The sequence below is a fragment of the Primulina huaijiensis genome, chromosome 16 (assembly GCF_012295235.1).
Source record: "Primulina huaijiensis isolate GDHJ02 chromosome 16, ASM1229523v2, whole genome shotgun sequence".
Lineage (NCBI taxonomy): Eukaryota > Viridiplantae > Streptophyta > Magnoliopsida > Lamiales > Gesneriaceae > Primulina > Primulina huaijiensis.
In genome coordinates this window covers 13,763,051-13,785,987 of record NC_133321.1, presented here as the reverse complement: position 1 = coordinate 13,785,987, position 22,937 = coordinate 13,763,051, and the positions used below count along the sequence as shown (strand labels likewise).

General features: G+C 32.1%; 1 protein-coding gene across 1 annotated transcript; it reads right to left on the bottom strand.

The window, feature by feature from the left end:
* Positions 1-16,292: 16,292 nt before the first annotated feature.
* Positions 16,293-20,287, bottom strand: LOC140962060 (probable serine/threonine-protein kinase PIX13). Its single transcript, XM_073420908.1, has 6 exons — positions 20,036-20,287; positions 19,600-19,928; positions 17,624-17,759; positions 17,351-17,490; positions 17,143-17,266; positions 16,293-17,047 (listed from the first exon to the last, which is right to left on the bottom strand). Exons 1-6 carry the CDS (start codon positions 20,097-20,099, stop codon positions 16,569-16,571), a joined length of 1,272 nt encoding a protein of 423 aa, XP_073277009.1. The 5' UTR covers positions 20,100-20,287; the 3' UTR covers positions 16,293-16,568.
* Positions 20,288-22,937: the final 2,650 nt, after the last annotated feature.

The following is a 22,937-nucleotide window of genomic DNA, read 5'->3' as shown; positions in this document are numbered from 1 at the left end:
TTTGAACTGTTTTATAATTTATTATTGTGTTTGGATTTATAGATTTAAAGTTAGTGATTTCAGATTTATAATAAGAAATATTGTGATTTGTTTGAGCAAATCTCCTTGACAATTAAATTCAAATCTCAAATAGTTATTTTTTGAATCATTGTTGTGGATTTCAAATCAATATCAACATCGAGTCATTTTAAATCATCCACTAAAATACGTTATCAAATTCAAATCTTTCGATGTAAATGTAAAGTAAAAGATTTGAGTTGTATCATTATCACTTATTATAACTTTTAACAAAGAGGCAAGCATACGATTCTACCATTGATATCAGATTCAATGTCACGTGTTTAATTCTCATGCAATAAATGCAATTTTTTGGAGAAGAATTGCTTATAAGGTACAATCTAAGTTCTAAAAAACACACAGTGGTATTGTCAAGCTTCAAACTTTACAGGTTTTAGCGGGTCTAATACAAGATTAAGTGTAAAAAAACATTTTTTTGTTATTTTTACTATAATTTTAATTATATAAAGTCGATAAGTAGATTAAAGAACATATAAACATAAAAAGTTTAAGAATACATTTTATAAATATTTTTGATATCAAGAATAACCATTAAAGAAAATTTAGGCGCTTTTATGAATTTTTTTTTTGTTTAAAAAATTTATATAAAAAAATTTAGAATTTAAAAGTTAACATTTACCAAATAAATTTAATTTAAACTTAATTTTTTAAATCTAAAATGTTCAACGCTTTTTCGCACTTAATGTGGTCAACAATAAATTAGTCTCTTTTTTTTTTTTTACTTTTTTCTAAAACTAAGCTTTTCTTTCACGTTTTGCGTTTAATCAATGTTTTTTCTTGTTTTCTAGAACATTGTGTACAATAATGACCTTTTTTTAGAATTATCCAAATGTCTTACTTGAGTTGGTATACGTTTTAAAATATTTGAATTGTAAGCGTTGAATTTTTACGTAATTCCATACCATCTTATTTTCCACGAATCATGATCTTTCAACCACGAAATTTATCCAAACCAACATATATCAAAGACAAAAAACTATTTTATACACACACAACGTACTCATATATCGATTGATGTGTATCAATATCCAGCATATGAAAATTAAATATCATTTGAAATTCACTCTTCAAAATTGTGTGACTCACTTACATTCACATCATTCTAAGGAGCATAAAAACCTGATAAAAAAAAATTAGTCAGACTAATGAAATATAATATAACTCGACAAAAAACGTTTGTTGTTTTATAAAAAAATTATAGATGATGATAATAATATAATTATTTAAGATATTGGACTAAGATATGATTTTGAAAAATCAGATAACCAACCCATAAACTCAATTTTGATGATATAATTTAGATATAGGTTAAAAATACATTTTGTGATTAACGTTGTTATAAAAATATATATATATACATATATATATATATAATTTCGTTTGGAATGAAATTGAATACTAGTTTGAAAAGGAGGAAAGACAACCCTAATAAATAAATGGAAATAAGACAGTTGGGAGAGTAGGAAATGGAATTAATGATTGAGAGTGTGACAGTGTGGAACACTCTCCAGGAGCTATAATTTCTCAAGTTGGTCATTAATATATTTTAAATAAATTATTTTTAAAAAAAATTATTTTTTTATTTATGAAATAAATTTTTTATCTAGAAAACCTTTTTCACACATATCCCAATTCTGAGCAAAAAAACAAAAATTCACTAGAAACTAAATGATTACATATGGTTTGATCGAACATTTGTTTCAAATCGATTAATGTAATAATTTATAAGTATCCCAACATTTAACAAATTTAATAATATGTGGATGTTATATGTATTATATACAGTGGCGGAGCTAGAAGTATGGCTCTGTCCGAGTTAGAATTTTAAACTCTAGAATTTTTTAATATTTTAAATTGATCTATCCGGACTAATATAATATTATTCCAAAATTATACAAAATTTACATATAAATTAAAAAAAAATTGAACCAAATTGAACCACCCGAGCTACATGTGGCTCTGCCACTGATTATATAAACAACATATTATATTCCATTATATTTTGTGTCATCCATATTTTGAAAAATAATCATACCTTAGTAACATAAATAATGTTGTTATGCGATGATTGCTTTTATCGGGAGAACTATAGTAGTTTTTGAATTAATGTATGATCGTTCTCTCATAACTTTTGAGTTATTATACAATTTCAAATATTCAGATTCACATTTATCAATTATCAAGAAATATAGTTTCTATATTTAAAATAAATTTTGTTATTATAATTATAATAAAATATCAAATACACTAGTATTATTATTGGCCTATAAGTATAATTATTCTTCTTCACTCTCCAAAACATTATTTGGGGATATGATTGCACTTCCTCATCATCACTTTTAGCCACGCCTCGATCATGCAAAAAGGTTGAGATTTTTAATTGTTTGGCCCATAACAATAACAATAATCTTAGTGAAGTTCATATATATATATATATATATATATATATGTGTGTGTGTGTGTGTGTATTAATTAGTCAAAAAAAGAAGAGAATAAAGTCAGATCGATTTTGTACGGTTTCTAAACATAATTTTTTTGGTCCCGATTTGATTTTGATTGTAACTTTGTTGAAACAAATAAGTTTTGACATCTAAATTGAAATTATTATAAGATAAAATTTGTTTGAAGTCTAACTAATATAAAAGTTTATCCAACTAATAATTGAAGATCAACTGAACTAAAAAATAGTTGAGTTAATGAAAAATATTTTTTAAATAATATGTTAGATTACCCAGAGTTACAAAGTTAAATTATTATATAAATTATTTCGTATTAACAGTATCTTAATTGTCAGAAATCCTCGAGCACTGCCTACAATATACAAATTGTTAGAAATGACAGTGACATGAAAAAGACGATATTAACGACTACTATATTTGGAACTAATATAATACTTGATTTTACTGACCATTGAATCGAAGTCTATAAATAGAAGAACTTGTAAATCAGTTAAGATATCTGAAATCATCGCATAAGTTCAATTATTTAAGCTTTTAATAACCCGACTTCTTTCAAAATTTCTCAGTGTATGCTTAAGTATTATATCAGATAATTGAGAATCAATTTATTATTAATATTTTCTTTTCGAAATACTTGTAAACTCAAAGTTAGTGTTTTGTTTAGTGTTGTTTAAGTAAGTTAAACGAGAATTTTCAGTTATGGAGCGATAAAGCTCTTTGAATTGGATTGTTACAAAATTTGTAATATCCAAAAACTTCTAGTGAACATCATTATTACAAGAAAGAATGAGTGACGTATGAGTTATTAAAATCTTTCAACATCCAGAATCATCTTTGCGTTATATACTTATATACATTTCAGTCGACTTACTTTGTAATCTTCATTAACCCAATTGTTTTCTTATTATCATTTTTTAGTGTTCAATATGTCAGCTTACCATCCATCCGTAAAGAACATATCTGATTAATCAACTGACATTGACTTGACGAGAATCATTAAATTCAAAGTTGTTAATCCAACCAATTAATTTGACAAACTAGTTTGATCATTTATTCAACTCATCGTCTAACCAATAACCCAATCATAACAAAGTTTATTTTTTATGGAATCAATTAAATGTAAATCATATGATAACTAAGTTTTTTTTGTTATGGTTACTTGTTTTATAATTTCATCTTGTCTTATCTCTTATTATTTCAGTTTCAAAAATTGATAATTTTAATAAACTTTTTTGAAAAATATACTTCGTTTTTTTAAAGACTATACATATCGCGTATGTTACGGACCACCAGTATAATATAGATTATAAATATATTGCAATAGTAATCAATAGTTTATATAACACATTATTATCAAAAATTGTAATTTTGATTGACGAATTTGTATTTTAATTTTGTATTTTATATATAATTTTAAAGTCGAACTCAGCGTAAGAAATGCTTTCGTTGAATAACTTTGATGTATACAATCACAGTTGTGGGATATTTAAATTGGAAATAATTATTAGTCAAAATGAAGTCGACAGCCTATTTTGACTGATGTGGACCTTCATTTAATTTAATTTATTTCGCTCTGAACAAAGTCAGACCACACATTTTCTCGGGTTGGTCTGAAAAATTATATATATGTTGAGATTTTTTTTTTCTTGGATGGTTCAAAATATATAGTTTAGATTCTATTTTTAATAATAATTTTTCATTTTTTAGTATATTAATGTCAGCTAATTTTTGGAAAAATGGTATTATCATTTTTTAATAATTGAATAAAATAAAATAAATTTATTTATTTAAATTAAATTTGTTTTTCTAATAATTTTACGAATATGTTTACAAAAAATTAAACAAATCTATATATTTAAAACAGATAAAATATCAACTACAGAGATACTGAGATATTTCCTGGAAAAATTGAGATTTATTGTGTGAATACCATTATAATTTGGTTTTTCTAAATTTATTTTTAATATTTTCGGTAGAAGTATGAAAAAAGGAAATTTGTCAAAATTTAGCGAATTTGTTTTTTCAAATAAGGAAAAATTGTTTTATTTGTGTGGGACCCGGACGCTAATCATCTTCTTAATCGTCATTGGGACAATTGGATCAATGTAATTAATCTGGGTCTCCATTTTTTTTTTTAAAATATAGTGCGGAACGTAATGGAATTCAATCTAATATACATATCTGTATAAAAGTACAGGTCTTGTACAACAAACATCAAACTCAAACTAAGGTTCAACAACTAAATGTCAAGTGTTGAATCCTATCTACAGCAAGGTCAAGTCCGTAGTCTCCACTCTAATCTCGATCTCTCATCATCTCCTCGACCCTGATCATGTCCCACCTGTTGTCATGTACACATACAAACAAGACAACAGCCGGATAACTCCGGTGAGAATATAATTCCCAGTATAAATCAAAGAAACATGCAAGCATATAATCGATAGAAATGCATGAAATAGATATCAAGAACATGTATCAAATCGGAAACATGAATCAATATCAAACTGTAAATAAACTCGTGACTCCACGTCTCAGACTAGACTCAATCCTAGTCTAGGGATCCCGGTTTCCAGATGTTGGTATTCCTATATCGACCAACAGTAATAGAAGAAACTCCAATTCTATCCACGTCGATATAACCATACATCCAGTGTCCTGACCTATCCGTCACAGACTGTGGCCCTATCGCCAATACACTATCTTGTGACATCGTGCAATGTGCCCGTGGCGATCCCGCCACTATCAGGTACTTCTGTCACAAGATTACTCATCTAATGCATGCTCCTATAAATCCATAGAACATGCATTTTAATCAAATCAATAAACACAATAATAAAACATCAGAATAAGTATGTGATTTAGGGAAACTCAAGTATGTCCTACTCAAGTCGATCTCCCAATACCACATTGACTTATACCTTTCGTTCGTAGTCTCGGTCTGAAGAAATATCAATTCTGAATTCAAGACTGTCTCTGTAAATCTGAAAGGACATATGGAGAATAATAATATCAACATTCCAGTCCCAATTCAATACTGATTCTGATCAATCTAAATTTAATTCAAATCAACGGCATAACGGCACTATCTCAGTATCCCCGTCAATACCATATCAACAGATAACAATTACAAATCATAACCCCTATCCGGTACAATCTGTAATTCATTCATAATCCAAATCTGTCCCATTTTCAATTAATATAATCAGAAAATCATAATAATTTCAGAATCAATCCGTTTTCTGATCTAACTTCGATTCTACGGTGTCTAGTATTCCCAAAACACATAATACTGATCAAATAACAATTCTCCCAATATCATAATTTCAAATGATAACAGAACTCAATAAAACTTACGTCCAGTAGCAGCTGTCGACGAGAGGATCTCAGAACTGTGTTCAGATTCAAATTCTGATAACCGAATTTGGTACAATCAATTTCCTAGAGTACACAGAAGTTTGAGAGAATTTCCAAAAGGTTGAGTCTCGTTCTTGCTGAAATTGGTTGTGAAGGAATGAATATTTTATATCAATTTGCATGGTGAGGACAAGTGTCCCACCCAATTCCATATTTGCACTTTAGTCCCTCAACTTTTCACTATTTGCAAATCGGCCCCCGCTCAATCTTTTAATTCAATTTCAATCCTACTTAATTACAAAAAAACGTGGAATCTAATTCATCATTCCAAAATTCTGAAATTACATAATCTCGGATTAAAATGATATAATCTCGGGCTTTACAATTCTCCCCCTCTGAAATATGATTTCGTCCTCGAAATCTCAAGCAATCATATCACAGGCAATCAAATCAGAAATAACAGAAACTTAAATAAGAAACTCACATCAGTGGAATAACTCTGGGAATTCCTGTCTCATATCTGATTCAGTCTCCCAAGTAGCTTCTTCAATGCCATGACGAGTCCACTGGACTTTCACAAGAGGAATAATCTTCGTTCTGAGTTGTTTTTCTTTACGATCAATAATCTGAATCGGCTTTTCAACATAACTCAGACTTTCATCAAGTGCTGCCTCGTCTGGCTGAATAATATGAGAATCATCGGGGAGGTACTTCCGTAACATAGATACATGAAAGACATCATGTATTCCAGATAGAGAAGGCGGTAATGCAAGTCGATAGGCACGGTCTCCTATCTTCTCGAGAATCTCATACGGCCCAATAAAACGTGGAGACAACTTCCCTTTCTTGCCAAATCTGACAACTCCTCTGAAAGGTGAAATCTTCAGGAATACTCGGTCTCCTGCCTCAAATACCAATGGTCTGCGTCGAACATTGGCATATTTGGCCTGTCTATCTTGAGCTGTCTTCATTCTCTTCTGAATCAGTTTTACCTTTTCTGTCATCTCTCTGATCATATCAGGTCCAGTCTCAGGAACTTCAGAGATATCATCCCAGTACAGAGGAGATCTGCACTTCTTACCGTACAACGCTTCAAATGGTGCCATCTCAATACTCGTCTGATAGCTGTTGTTGTACGAAAACTCACAAAGTGGCAATGCATCTTGCCAACTAGTGCTAAAATCAAGCACTACGGCTCTCAGCATATCTTCCAATGTCTGGATAGTCCGCTCTGACTGTCCGTCAGTCTGTGGATGATATGCGGTACTCAGATGTAACTTCGTACCTAGAGCCTGCTGCAAACTCTGCCAAAAGTGCGAAGTGAACCGAGGATCACGGTCTGATACAATCGACTTCGGCACTCCGTGCAATCTGACCACTTCTCTGACATAGATCTCAGCCATCTGGTCATACCTGTATGTCATCTGATACGGAATAAAACATGCTGATTTGGTCAATCGGTCAATCACGACCCAAATCGCATCACAACCTCGGGAGGATCGCGGTAACTGCGTCACAAAATCCATGGAAATGTGATCCCATTTCCATTCAGGAATAGACAAGCTATGCAGTAGTCCTCCTGGTTTCTTTCTTTCTTTCTGCTTTTACCTGTTGGCAATTCAGACACTTTGACACAAACTCTTTGACATCAGATTTCATCTGTTTCCACCAAAACTGTGTCTTCAAATCATTGTACATCTTTCTGCCACCAGGATGCCTGCTAAAACGACTGCGGTGCGCTTCTGTCAATATCTGTTGTCTCAATTCTGAAACATTCGGCACAACAATACGATTATTCACGTACAGTACATCATCACGTACCTGATACTCTGACTGATGACCTACTCTGACCATCTCAATCGATTCCTGTACTTTCTGATCAACTTTCTGAGCCGCTTTAATTTTCAAAATCAGCTCTGGTTCAGCTCGAATAGCATATAATCTCAAAGGCTGACAACCTGTTTCAAATACTAATCCAGACAAACAGCACTCTTCTATCAAACTTGAAACACCTATAGTCGATAAGGACAAAAAACATACCTTTCGACTTAGGGCATCGGCTGCTGCATGCGATTTTCCTGGGTAGTATTTGATTTCACAATCAAAATCTTTAAGCAAATCAAGCCACCTTCGCTGTCTCATATTCAACTCAGACTGTGAAAACAGATATTTCAAGCTTTTATGATCAGAATAAATATCAAATTTCTCACCGTAGAGGTAGTGTCGCCATATCTTCAATGCGAATACAATGGCCGCCAATTCAAGATTATGAATTGGGTAGCGAGTTTCATGTTGCTTCAACTGTCTCGAAGCATAGGCAATGACATGGCCTCGCTGCATCAAAACACAACCCAAACCTCTGTGAGAAGCGTCACAATATACAACAAATCCACCAGTACCTGAGGGGATAGTCAGTATCGGTGCACTGGTCAATCTTTTCTTCAATTCCAGAAAACTGGACTCACAGTCTTCTGACCACACAAACGGAGCATTCTTCTGAGTTAACTGAGTAATCGGTTTGGCAATGCTCGAGAAATCTTTAATAAACCGACGGTAATATCCTGCCAAACCCATAAAACTGCGAATCTCTGGCACTGATGTCGGTCTCGGCCAAGAAATCACAGCCTCTACCTTGCTGGGATCAACTGATATACCATCTCCGGATATGATATGACCCAGAAATACTACCTGTCTCAACCAAAACTCACATTTCGACAGTTTAGCATATAATTTCTCAGCTCTCAGAATTTTCAACACAGTTCTCAAATGTTCTGCATGCTCAATCATATTCTTGGAGTAAATCAGAATATCATCAATGAATATAATCACAAAATCATCGAGATACTTTTGAAACACACGGTTCATTAATCCCATAAATACAGCCGGTGCATTCGTCAAACCAAACGGCATGACAATAAACTCGTAATGTCCATACCTGGTTCTGAATGCTGTCTTTGAGATATCAGAATCCCTGACTCTCAGCTGATGGTATCCAGATCTCAAATCAATCTTGGAATATACAGATGAACCCTGCAACTGATCAAACAAATCATCAATGCGAGGTAAGGGATATTTATTCTTTACCGTTGCTTTGTTCAGTTGCCGGTAGTCGATACAGAGTCTCATAGAACCGTCTTTCTTTCTCACGAACAGTACTGGAGCACCCCACGGAGATACGCTCGGTCTGATATATCCCTTGGCCAATAGATCCTCCAACTGTTCCTTCAATTCTTTCAATTCAATCGGTGCCATTCGGTATGGAGCTCTTGATATCGGAACGGTACCTGGCATCAACTCAATGCTGAAGTCTATCTCTCGAATCGGAGGTAATCCAGGAATCTCATCTGGAAATACATCAGCAAACTCACACACCACTGGCAAATCCGCCAATGATGGACTCGATTTCAGTAAATCAACTGAATAGACAAGGAACCCCTCTGCTCCTTTCTGTAGCAATCGAGTCATAGCCATAACAGATATCAATGGAATTCTAGATCTAGAACCCTTACCGCAAAATTTCCACTCGTCAGCCATGTCAGGTCTGAATCTCACAATCTTGTGGAAGCAATCAACGGTAGCTCTGTACTTGGTCAGCATATCAATACCGATAATACAGTCAAAATCAGACAACCCAAGTACAATACAGTCTAGCTCAATCTCATGTCCGTCATACTGTAGCACACAAGATCTAACCGAAGTCACGGATATCAAACCTTTCCCCAAAGGAGAAGAAACAGATACTACAGTAGATAGGGACTCAACAGGCAATGCATGCATCAATGCAAATCTCTCAGAAATAAATGTATGCGATGCACCAGTATCAATCAATACATATGCAGGATAACCAGAAATAAAACAGTTACCTGCAACAACGTCATCAGGTGCGTCCTGTGCCTGCTCCTCAGTCAAAGCGAACACCCTGGCCTGCTGTCTAGGAGGCTGGCTCACTGTCTGGCTTCCTCCTGGCCTCTGCTGTGACTGGGTAGATAGTGCTGGCTGGAAAGAATGAACAGCTGAGGGTCGTCTCCCTGTCTGAGCCACTGATCCAGATGACTCTGCTCCCTGGGATCCCTGAGAACCTCTCTGGGGACATACTCTAGCAAAATGTCCCTGCTGTCCGCAAATACGGCAACTGCCAAACACTCCTCGGCACTGCTCTGTGGAATGTCTCCCTCCACACGTGCTGCAATAAGGTCCTGTATAACTTTGGCTCTGACCAGTCTGTCTCGAGCCACTGGAACTGGAAGAACTGCTGCCAGACTTCTTAAACTGTCTTCCTCTGGCTTTCAAATAGTCCTTCTTTCCACCACTGCTGCTACCACTCTCAAATCTGGGAGGGGGTTGCTGTGGTCTCGGTGCTGGGGCAACATATGAAGCTCCTCTCTGTCTCATCAGACCAGCTTCTGCTCCCTTTGCTCTGTTCAGGGCGTCAGCAAAGTTGTTTGGTCGCCCAGTGTTCACCAATGTAAATATCTCCGGATTCAAGCCATTGATGAACTGATCAGCCACCGCTTCTTCATTCTCGGCCACATGTGGAGCAAATCTCAGTAGTGTAGAGAATTTAGACACATATTCCTCAATGTTCAACTGCCCTTGTCTCAGATTCGCAAACTCAGCACCTTTATCCTTTCTGTATGACACAGGGAAGAATCTCTGATAGAATTCGGTTTTGAAGACATTCCAGGTAATAGGCGTACCTCGTTGCTCCAAGGCCCTCTTGGTCGTAATCCACCAGTTCTTGGCAACATCATGCAACTGGTGTCCTATCAGTTTCACTCTCCGCTCATCAGTGTAGTCCAAAGAGTCAAACAGCATCTCAATGTCATCTAACCAACTCTCGCAATCAACTGAAGTCTCAGTACCCTTCAGAGTCGGTGGATGGAACGACTGAAATCTCTTCAGCAAGGTTTCCATTGGTGTTGCTGTCACATCCATCGGATTTGCAGAGGTACTGCCCTGTTCTGGGATTCTTCGAGGAGGCATACCTGATTATCACAAGGGTTAGAAATCACATAATAAATATGTCTCAGTCCCTTTCTGAGCATCTTACCTCTGATAAAGAATCGGTTCTGATCCATTTCAAGAATACATATCACCATATCAAAATCAGATAATTCAGGTAAACATGTATTAAGGCAAAAAATCATGCTAGCAATCAAAAACAGGAAAGAAAACACATTCTACCCCGCTCACTAGCTCCAATCTCAATCTAAAGGATCTATCGCTCTGATACCACCTGTTGTGGGGACCCGGACGCTAATCATCTTCTTAATCGTCATTGGGACAATTGGATCAATGTAATTAATCTGGGTCTCCATTTTTTTTTTTTAAAATATAGTGCGGAACGTAATGGAATTCAATCTAATATACATATCTGTATATAAGTACAGGTCTTGTACAACAAACATCAAACTCAAACTAAGGTTCAACAACTAAATGTCAAGTGTTGAATCCTATCTACAGCAAGGTCAAGTCCGTAGTCTCCACTCTAATCTCGATCTCTCATCATCTCCTCGACCCTGATCATGTCCCACCTGTTGTCATGTACACATACAAACAAGACAACAGCCGGATAACTCCGGTGAGAATATAATTCCCAGTATAAATCAAAGAAACATGCAAGCATATAATCGATAGAAATGCATGAAATAGATATCAAGAACATGTATCAAATCGGAAACATGAATCAATATCAAACTGTAAATAAACTCGTGACTCCACGTCTCAGACTAGACTCAATCCTAGTCTAGGGATCCCGGTTTCCAGATGTTGGTATTCCTATATCGACCAACAGTAATAGAAGAAACTCCAATTCTATCCACGTCGATATAACCATACATCCAGTGTCCTGACCTATCCGTCACAGACTGTGGCCCTATCGCCAATACACTATCTTGTGACATCGTGCAATGTGCCCGTGGCGATCCCGCCACTATCAGGTACTTCTGTCACAAGATTACTCATCTAATGCATGCTCNACATATGGAGAATAATAATATCAACATTCCAGTCCCAATTCAATACTGATTCTGATCAATCTAAATTTAATTCAAATCAACGGCATAACGGCACTATCTCAGTATCCCCGTCAATACCATATCAACAGATAACAATTACAAATCATAACCCCTATCCGGTACAATCTGTAATTCATTCATAATCCAAATCTGTCCCATTTTCAATTAATATAATCAGAAAATCATAATAATTTCAGAATCAATCCGTTTTCTGATCTAACTTCGATTCTACGGTGTCTAGTATTCCCAAAACACATAATACTGATCAAATAACAATTCTCCCAATATCATAATTTCAAATGATAACAGAACTCAATAAAACTTACGTCCAGTAGCAGCTGTCGACGAGAGGATCTCAGAACTGTGTTCAGATTCAAATTCTGATAACCGAATTTGGTACAATCAATTTCCTAGAGTACACAGAAGTTTGAGAGAATTTCCAAAAGGTTGAGTCTCGTTCTTGCTGAAATTGGTTGTGAAGGAATGAATATTTTATATCAATTTGCATGGTGAGGACAAGTGTCCCACCCAATTCCATATTTGCACTTTAGTCCCTCAACTTTTCACTATTTGCAAATCGGCCCCCGCTCAATCTTTTAATTCAATTTCAATCCTACTTAATTACAAAAAAACGTGGAATCTAATTCATCATTCCAAAATTCTGAAATTACATAATCTCGGATTAAAATGATATAATCTCGGGCTTTACAATTTGGATATGTATATTTATCTATTTGTGATTTTAGTTCTCTATATTGTCAAATTTCAGTATTAATCTACTATTTTAGTTTTTTTTTTCGCGATTCTAATTATTTTTTCACTTGATAACCAAAATAATATTATCAAATAAGGCACCGTGACCCATAAAAATTAAAATAATATAGTTATCTATAAAGAAACCAAAAAATAAAATTTTTATGACTTCTTTTGGACAAATATATAGGGCATCGGTGTAAATAAATCAAGGAAAAAACTTATGTGAGACGGTCTCATGGGTCGTATTTTGTGATAGTGATCTCTTATTTGGGTCATTCATGAAAAAATATTATTTTTATGCTAAGAGTATTACTTTTTATTATGAAAATGGGTAAAGTTGACCCATCTCACAGATAAAGATTCGTGAGACCGTCTCACAAGAGACCTACTCATGAATCAAAGTCAATTATAATTTTATTTTGTGACTAGTTGGAACATATTTCGTATATTTTATAATTAGATTTGAGCAAGAATTATTTTATTCGACAATAAGTGATAAATGCATATATTGGATTTCATATATTTATTTTAAATTTATTATGTCACGAGAAATACTTTCATTACCATTATAATTTTAGCATAAGTACCTCATGAATCTTTATGTCCGAACTTTGGGAATCATAATTTGAATACTCAATTGATGAACTTGATTATTATGATAAGATATTTATAATTAGATAAGATTTAACGAGAGCGGGAGGTTTTATATAAATCAGAGATAAGTTGAAGAAAAAATCGAAAACAAATAAAGAGATCTACAAAAATTACTCACATCAACAAAGTTGGCTAACAAATATTATGAAGAGTAAAACTGAAAAGAAAACTTTGGTGTCATGTTAACATTTCAAAACTAATTAGTAAGAGGTCATCAAATTTAATAATATAATAACAATAGAGATAGAATATATGATTTGTGTGAGTTTCACTCGATGCCTCTATTATTCATACATCGTTTGATTTGGAAGATATGACGGTTGATACATAATATATAGATAATAAATTAATGCACGGAGAATCTAATAATTTATAACTATTATTTTATGTAAAACTTGAGTCAATCGTTAGATGATAAAATATCTGCATTACAATGGAAAAAATCTTTCAAGAACACTAAAGTTTTAAATTTTTGTTTTGTTTTTTTTAAAAATTAATCATACATGTAATTTTTTGAAATAAGTAAATTCCACTCCAATTACGTAATCCTTCTTTGTATCATATAGGCCAAACCCAAGAGCCACCCACGATCTGTAAAGCATTAAAATCAAGACAAAAATTTGTGTGAGACGGTCTCATGGATCGTATTTTGTGAGAAAGATCTCTTGTTTAGATCATACATGAAAAAATATTACTTTTTATGCTAATAGTATCTCTTATTTGGGTCATCCATTAAAAAATATTATTTTGTATGCTAAGAATATTATTTTTTATTATGAATATCGGTAAGATTGACCCATTTCACAGATAAATATTCGTGAAACCGTCTCACAATATACCTACTCTAAAATCGAGCCATTATTTGCACGTAACTACTAATCTAAATAATAATTAAATTCAAATAATATATTTAAAAAGGACAAAAAAGCCGCTGAAAAAGGAATAATCCCAGCGGCGCACGTCGTGGACCATGCTCAATCATGTTCATTAATTTTAAATTACTCCATTTTTAGCATAAAGTTTCTGGTTTGTATAATATTAATTTTAATATACTTTTTATGTTGTGATATTAATTTAAAATTCTTTTAATATAATTTATGTTTTAGAGTAAAGATTCGTCAAATGGAATTTTTTTTTTTGCAAATTTAAACAGAATATTTTTTTTCCTATTGACTATATTCGTGAAAATTTTTTAAGAATTTAATTCCGCGTAAAAAATAATTATACAAGTACACAATTACACCCTTTTTTTTCAAATGGGAAATAACTTTCTATATGGTTACTCCTTCCTCCCACCTATTCAAGATTGTGTATGTTTTGCACAGATTAAGAAATTATTGAAAAAGTAGAATTCACAAAAAAATTATTCATTTTACCTTTATCCAATTAGTAATTAAATAAACAAATTAGTAATTTAAAAACAAATTAAATAGAGATATATTGATACAAAAATAATATTAATAAGAAAACTAGACTATATATTTTAATAAGACGAAAAAAATAAATCTAATCTAAATATATAAAATGAAAAGAATAATTAATCAAGTAAAACATGAGTTTTAAAGTTGGTGTAATGATTGTTGAAAACGTTTAGGGATTTGAGTCATATGATTGCCAGGCCACCAAAGGTTATAAAATTATATGTAATTTAGATTAGAGCAGGTCTCTTGTGAGACGGTCTCACGAATCTTTATCTGTGAGACAGGTCAACCCTACCGATATTAACAATAAAAGTAATACTCTTAGCATAAAAAGTAATAATTTTTCATGAATGACCCAAATAAGAGATTCGTATAACAAAATACGACCCGTGAAACTATCTCAAACAAGTTTTTGACTTTGAATATTAAGCACATTCACCATATAATCAAGTATTTTAATTTCTGTATATTGTTAAATCATTAAAAAAAATCATTATTTATTCAATGATTTAAAATGATACACAAATAATTTAAGTAAATATTAAGCATCACGTCCTATAATTTATCGGACGTACACTAAAACTGACGATATAACTTCTCACGTTATAAAAAAAATATTAAACATCACATGTAAATAGGTATACCACGTGAACAAAACATACAGATTTTCTCTCTCGAACTACGTTTTTTCTCATAATATAATTAACAACATAAAGAATTCAAACTATAATTATGAGTAGAAAAATTATTAAGCATAAAATTATTGAGAAGATCTTAATTGGACCCATTGCCAACTTTATTAAGCACAAATTTTTTTGAATTATTTGGGTAACGCATGCAATGCATCATATGGAGTGTGACTTGAATTCATAATATCAAGTAAGTATGCGTGATTGGGAAGGAAATTGAATTAAAAATTCGGCTATATTTTAATAGCATGACATCCCTGATTATTTGTAGGGGTGTAAAAAGCTGACTCGACTCAATTCGACCTAAAAAAAAATCAGATTTGAGTTGGGGTTTTTTGGATTCGGGTCAGATCGAGTTGGACTCGATATCTGACTCCAAATAAATAATCGTGTATGGGTCAACCCAAAAATTTTAATTTGTTTAAAAATTTATAATTAGTAAATATTATTTACATTTTTATATATTGCATTTTTGAAAAAAATGTATTATATATTTATATAATAAATTTTTATTATTTAATATTTATTTTGTATATATTTTTTTTGTTTTTTAAACAATTTTTTATTTGATTTGGTAAAAATATTTTTACTAAAATCATATACGAGAGATTTTGTTATTATGTGTTTAAATTAAGATATTATTATTATTTAATATTTAAAAAATTCAGAAACAGATTGAGTCGAGTTTGGGTTGAATATTTTTTAATATTATCATATATCAACCTGATCCACCTAAAAAATAGATAGATTCTATTTTCATCATTAAAATTTCTTTCTATTTAACCAATATGCAAGAACACATTTGACCGCAAAGCTANAATTAAACAGGCTAATTTCTTAATTAAAATTTATCACTAGATGGTATAAATAACAAATTATAAAATTTATATAATTTGATAAATTAATACAATCACTAAATATAAGGGGAAGTACAATATACATATGATGATAGATTCATCATTAAATTATACAGGAAATAATTGAATATCGCACATTACCAAGTCACAGTCAAATCAAATCTTTGACTTCCTCTACAAGGATATAACTACAAGAACACATATTGGGCCAAATGCCAAAATAAAAAACAAGAGCCCAAATACTTTTACATTTAGTGGAAGTTGGAAATATCCACCCTAGATGTTAGTAACTCTTGGGCTCACTCGATTTTCGACGTACCCGAGTCCCGGCAGCACCGCCTCTAGCTCCGCCTTTGCCGTGGTGGGAGTTTTGTGGAGTCCATTGGGGGAGAGGGAGGTCCTTTACATCCCATTGGTTTTGCGTCGGCTTGGGTTTCGATTCCTTCGGCTTCCTTCGAATTGTACTAATCCGATCTAACATCTCCAACACTTCCTTCATATCGGGCCTACATTTTGGGTCGGGCTCGAGACACTGTATAATAAGTTCCGATACCTGGAATGCGGCCTTCGAAGGGTATTCGTTATTAAGTCGAGGGTCGATTAGTTTCTTTAACTTGTTCTTGCTACCCAACATAGGTTTAGCCCAATCCACCAAATTCACTTGCCCGTTGGGCCGGTTGAGATCTATCACTTGAAGGCCCGTGATGATCTCCAATAGCACAACTCCAAATCCAAAAACATCACTTTTCACATACAAGTGACCTACAACAAGTTAATATCACAAAACTTGATATTAATATCATTGAAATTTTTTTAATATAATTTATCGAGTACCGACGTTAAAGGTAAACAATTACCGGTAGCCATATACTCGGGAGCAGCGTAGCCGAATGTGCCAACAATGTCCGTGGTAATATGCGAGTTTCCATCGCTCGGACCCAACTTAGCAAGTCCAAAATCCGAAAGCTTTGCATTGAACTCCTGCGAAACGATCCGTTTACTTCATAAAATCTAGGGACAAATCTGATAGATACAAATGCTCAAAGTTAGTTCGAGCTAACTAACCTCGTCGAGCAAAATATTCGCGGACTTGAAGTCGCGATAGATGACTTGCTTCTCGGTTGTATGTAGGAATGCAGCCCCACGAGCAGCTCCTATTGCTATTTTAATTCGTGTATCCCATGGTATTGGTTCACCCCCTCCCTCTGAATTCAAACAAAATAATAATCAATAATAAACATAATATAATTAATATATTTATTTATTTTCATCATTATATAGATTTATTATTTCATATACCAATAATATTTTGAAAAATATTAAAAATTATTTGCTTACTTCTGAAGAGGTGACTTGCCAAGCATCCTTTTTGCATGTACTCGTACACTAGAAGGAATTGCTTCTCTTCCCAACAATAACCCACTAATTTAACCAGATTTGGGTGGCTAAATTTTCCCAAGAATTTCACTTCCGCCTGTAAATTTAAATAAATAAATATATATTTATTATTATTAATATTAATATTAATATTATAGAAATCCTTGGAATTTTCAATTAATACAGCTTGACTTTTTGAAGATATTTCATAATTAAAAAGTACAATTAAAACTTGGCCGGCAAATGGGGAGGAAAGCACATGATTTCATTTCAAATTGACTTCTTGTGCTAATTTACAATTTTGACTTCCATGCACAACTAATTAAACTTTACGGTCTTTGTTAGTCTAGAGAATATAGCTGGATTATAGATATTAAATTAATTTTTTGGGCAATAATAAATTCTAGAATCATATATTTTTAGAGCACATCTTAATGTTTAAAATAACTTTGGATAAGATTTATTTGATTTCTATTAAATTATCAAGTTTTAAATATATTTATTAAATCGTAAGGAGAATATCTAAACTCGTGAGCTATTAAATAAAATAGTTCAAAAATAGAAATATATTCAAACAACAGATTTATTAATGAAAACAAGATAAATAATAAGCATGATGGACCAAAAACAACATTTATAAATGACATATTAGTTTTTTTTTTAAAAAAATTGTGAATTGGTCCAACCGATTCTTGACAAATTTTGATCGGTTTTTTACGGTTTGACCAGTAAAACAGTTTTTGGACGATGTTCGGACTGGACCCGTGACCAATCCTGACGATGATTTATAAATTATCTTAAGATTAAAGTTTCAAATTTGATATGATATTTCGAGTTTAATACTCATTGAACAAACCCCCTCCCCAAATAAAAAAAATATCTAGCTCAAGATAATTGGGCAAGAAGTCTTCACATGGGCTCTGACAAGTGTTAGGTATTTGTCCACCCAAAGGTGGTTTATTAGTTCAGAATATATAATTTATATCTGATTTTCTGAATACAATTGTATTTTGCTAGTAAACATATTTTACAAATATTTAATTAAATTTTTTATAATATTATTATTTTTATTATATCTTTGTACATTTCTGGATAAATACTTATATATATATATATATATATATGAGTTTACCATTTATTTTAATTATTAAACGTGCTATCAATTATTTCTATTTAGTTTTGAAAATATTATTTAATTTATGTAATTTTTAGTCATTTAAACAGTCAAAAACACTTTTTATTCTTGACTAGATCTCCTAAATAGATACCTATTCAATAAAAAATAATTTTGTCTCCAAAACAAAAACATATTTATGTAATAAAAACAAAAACAAAAAAAAAAAACAATAATGATCCATAACTTACTAGTATAATATAATTGAACAAAAATATGAGAGGTCCATAGAATAAGCCATCAACAGGTCAATCTGGTAGATTTTAGTTATTATTTTTATTTTTTAAAGTTATGACACTCGAATTAAACTTGAACATATTCAAAACATAAATTCAAGTACATATTATTTTGTTAAAAAATTAATCAATAACTAATAACTTTTAATATAATGTCGATTAGAGGTGAACTCTCATATTTTTGTTCATATATATATATATTATTTAGATATAAAATTTAAGAAATATTTTGGTAAATATACACCTGATCAAATTGAAACCTATGCTAAGAAGAGCTTTTCAAGTTTCTCATATGTATATATGAATTGAACTCGAACTTGAAATTGATTACTCGATTGAACTCGAACATAAATAATTTTAATCGAGTCGAGCTCCATTAATATGGTACCCAACTCGACTTATGTGCAATCATCTGAACACATTCTTTAGTCTACTAGCATGGTGGTGTATTTAGCTAATTTTTACCTATGAAGCACGATAAATTAATAAAATAAGAGAAATATTAATTATATATATATATATATTACCTGCCATTCCTTGAGACCTTGCTCACTATCAGGGTTGGACTTTTTGACAGCAACAGGAATCCCAACCCCGACCCGCGACGGCGCGTAGGTTTTCTCGTCCACCCACCCTTTGAAGACCGTACCGAATCCGCCCTCCCCCAGCACAGTGTCCGGCCGGAAATTCCTCGTCGCGCTCTTCAGTTGCGCGAACGTGAACATCTTCAAGTTCGGAGTCGTGTTGATCTTCCCGCTCGCCGGCAGCTGCACACCGCCTCCGCGATCGCGACGGGGCGGGGACACGTGAGTCTTCTGACTCCGGTTCTTGATCGCCTTCCCATCATTATTACGTACTGCAAGATCAAATCAAATCAAAACAAAAAGCAAATTTTTTTTTTTTTTAAAAAAAAACTTCCCAATCGTAGATAAAGATTACACACACTGACACAGAAACACACACCTGGACTAGATGACTTGACGGTGCTGGGTTGATTATTGATAGGCTTCGGCCAGCAGTTTCCCATTTTTCTTTTCCCTGCAAAAATCTGCTTCACTATATATCTAATTTTGGAAGTTTAATATAAAAGATTACAGAAAAATCTGCGAGAAATTCGTAGCAAAATGTGAGGTTTCTGGGAAGGAAAGGAGAAATAGCAGATGGAAAATGGTGGGGGCGTGGGCACCAAGAAAAAAGAGAAACTCTCTTGCTTCATATTTAATAATTTCATCTTATTATATAGTGGATTACAATAAATATACAAATTAATTAATTAATAATAATAATATTATTATTTTATAAGGTGGACTTATTCTAACTTGACTAATTTTCTTCCTCTAACGTGTTTTTTGAGTCTCGAATTAAATAATTTTATTTATATTCGGTTGAAATCCAAACTAGATTGTTACCTGTCTAGGCATCAATTTTTTACCAATCAAAAAGTTATTTTTTGTTCAACTAAAATTGTAATAATATGCATGTAGTGACCTCATTGCATGCATATTCCACGTTCAATTTGTGGTGGACACTTTCTTATTAAACATTTTTTAAAAAAAAATTATCATATCCTCGAAAATTTGGGAAAATCGTATTTTTTTTTATTAACCCATGTTATTGAATTTAAGTTTTACTCATGTATATCTTGATTTTTGACAATTTTGTCATTTTTCCGTCGGAAATGCTGATGTGAATCTTAACATCACATTGGTGTCACGTAAACAACACGTCTGAAAAAAGTCAAAAATGACAAAAAAAAAATGGATTAAGACTGTGATTTTACAACGTAAAGTACCAAAATCGTAAATACTCAAACATGAATGATAAAAAATTTATTTTTCTCAAAAACTTTACCATTCTAACTCGATATTATTTTGTGAAACACAAGTTTCAACAAGGACAAAAGAACATATACCCTTTTAATTATAAGACAATTCATTTCATTTCATTTCGAAGACATTTAAAATGTAGATGACTTAAACCCATAAATCACTAGATTTTTTTAGATACATCATCAAAATCATGGACTGCTTTTAGAATCAACATTATCAAATATTTATGATTATCAGTGTCGGGGTGTCATAATCGTTCATGTTAGAAAGACGTTTTTACGTGATGTTATACTTATTTAAAAGATTAAAATTATATTATGTCGAATATAATTTTTGATAAAACGACAAATGTGTAATTTAATTTATGAATTTAGTTGTGTAAATGGGGGAGCGTGTGAACGAAGTTACAAAAACATGACAAATGGGAAGTGGGAAAAAACACATGCAACGAATATGTGGCCACTTTAATACAAACGCGGGCCCATTAAAGCAGTTCTCCTCTTTGCTACGTACACACACGTGTCCACTCGTTTATGTCTCGACCCCACGATTTTTATTAATTTTTATATTTTCTAATAATACTATTCTTTTCTTTTTTTTTTTTAATTACCAAATTAAGAATACTATTCTTGATTTGATTAAAATTTTATAATTTTGTCAATTTTAAATAATTAATGATAAATAAAATAAAGATGTAAATTATAATATTATAATTTTAATAACAAACATTTGATTGGATTTAATTATTAATCTTATTTGTTAGAGGTGTAATAATTGTCCATGATATATAAAACAATGTCATCATCAGTTATAATATTTAGTAACATGTTAATATCTCGGTCTTACAATTGGTATCATAATCAAGTTCACAAGTTCGGTTCTCATTGATTACAATACGTGCAATTATTGAGAATAATATTGTTGTGTACAATAATCATCTCTGTTTGGTAAGACAATCGAAACATGACACACTCGCGTTATCACGAGTATAATAAAAAAAATTACGATTTAGCTAATAACTATAACTTTTGACCTAGTGTACACAATTTATATTTTGATATATATGATATTTTTTCAAATTACGACAGGTTTCAATGAGACTCCTGGAGCTATAGCTTGGATTATCGTAGAATAAGAAAGGCAAGCAACTCAAGCAACTGCCTTTAATGGACTAGGTTTCAAATTAGGCTATCAATATCTCATCAAATAAGTTACATGAATATTTAATAAGTAGATATCTTGTGAGACGGTTTCACGAATCTTTATATGTGAGACAAGTCAATCTTACCGATATTCACAATAAAAAGTAATACTCTTAGCATAAAAAGTAATACTTTTTCATGTATGACACAAATAAGAGATCCGTATCACAAAATACGACCTATGAGACCGTCTCACACAAGTTTTTGTCATACTTAATAAAATTGTTAGAATTTTTGTATGCATTATCCGAATAATACTTACAAATTAATCACACATTACTATTTACTAAAGAACAATTACAATGAAGTATTTTCAATGTAATTGATCTTATGTTATACAGAAGTTTACTTAATTTCGAAAATATTTATTTATAAAAACCCAACTTTAGAGATCCAAAACACGTGCACAAACGCTTCACAGATGATTTTCATACCCTAAGCAGTTATTTTTTTCAATGCCGTTTGCTATATTTTATTAAAAAGTCGTTTATATACTATTGATAAAATAAATTTTTTTGAATATATATGAAAATTTAAATTAAAAGTAACATTTTTTTTGGACAGAAGGAAGTTGACCCCAAAAAAAAAGCTGTATTTTTGGTCATGTATATTTGTCACTTTACGATTTTGGTCGTTTATTTGTCAAAATTATATTTTAGTCTTATATTTTCCGATTTTTGAAAATTTTAATCGTTTTTCATCTGGAGTGCTGATATGACACTACACAAATCAACACCACATGAGTATGCATTTATGCTACATCAGCGCCACGTTAAAATGACTAAAATTTTTTTAAAAAAAATATCGAACTAACACTGGAATTTGAAACAATTC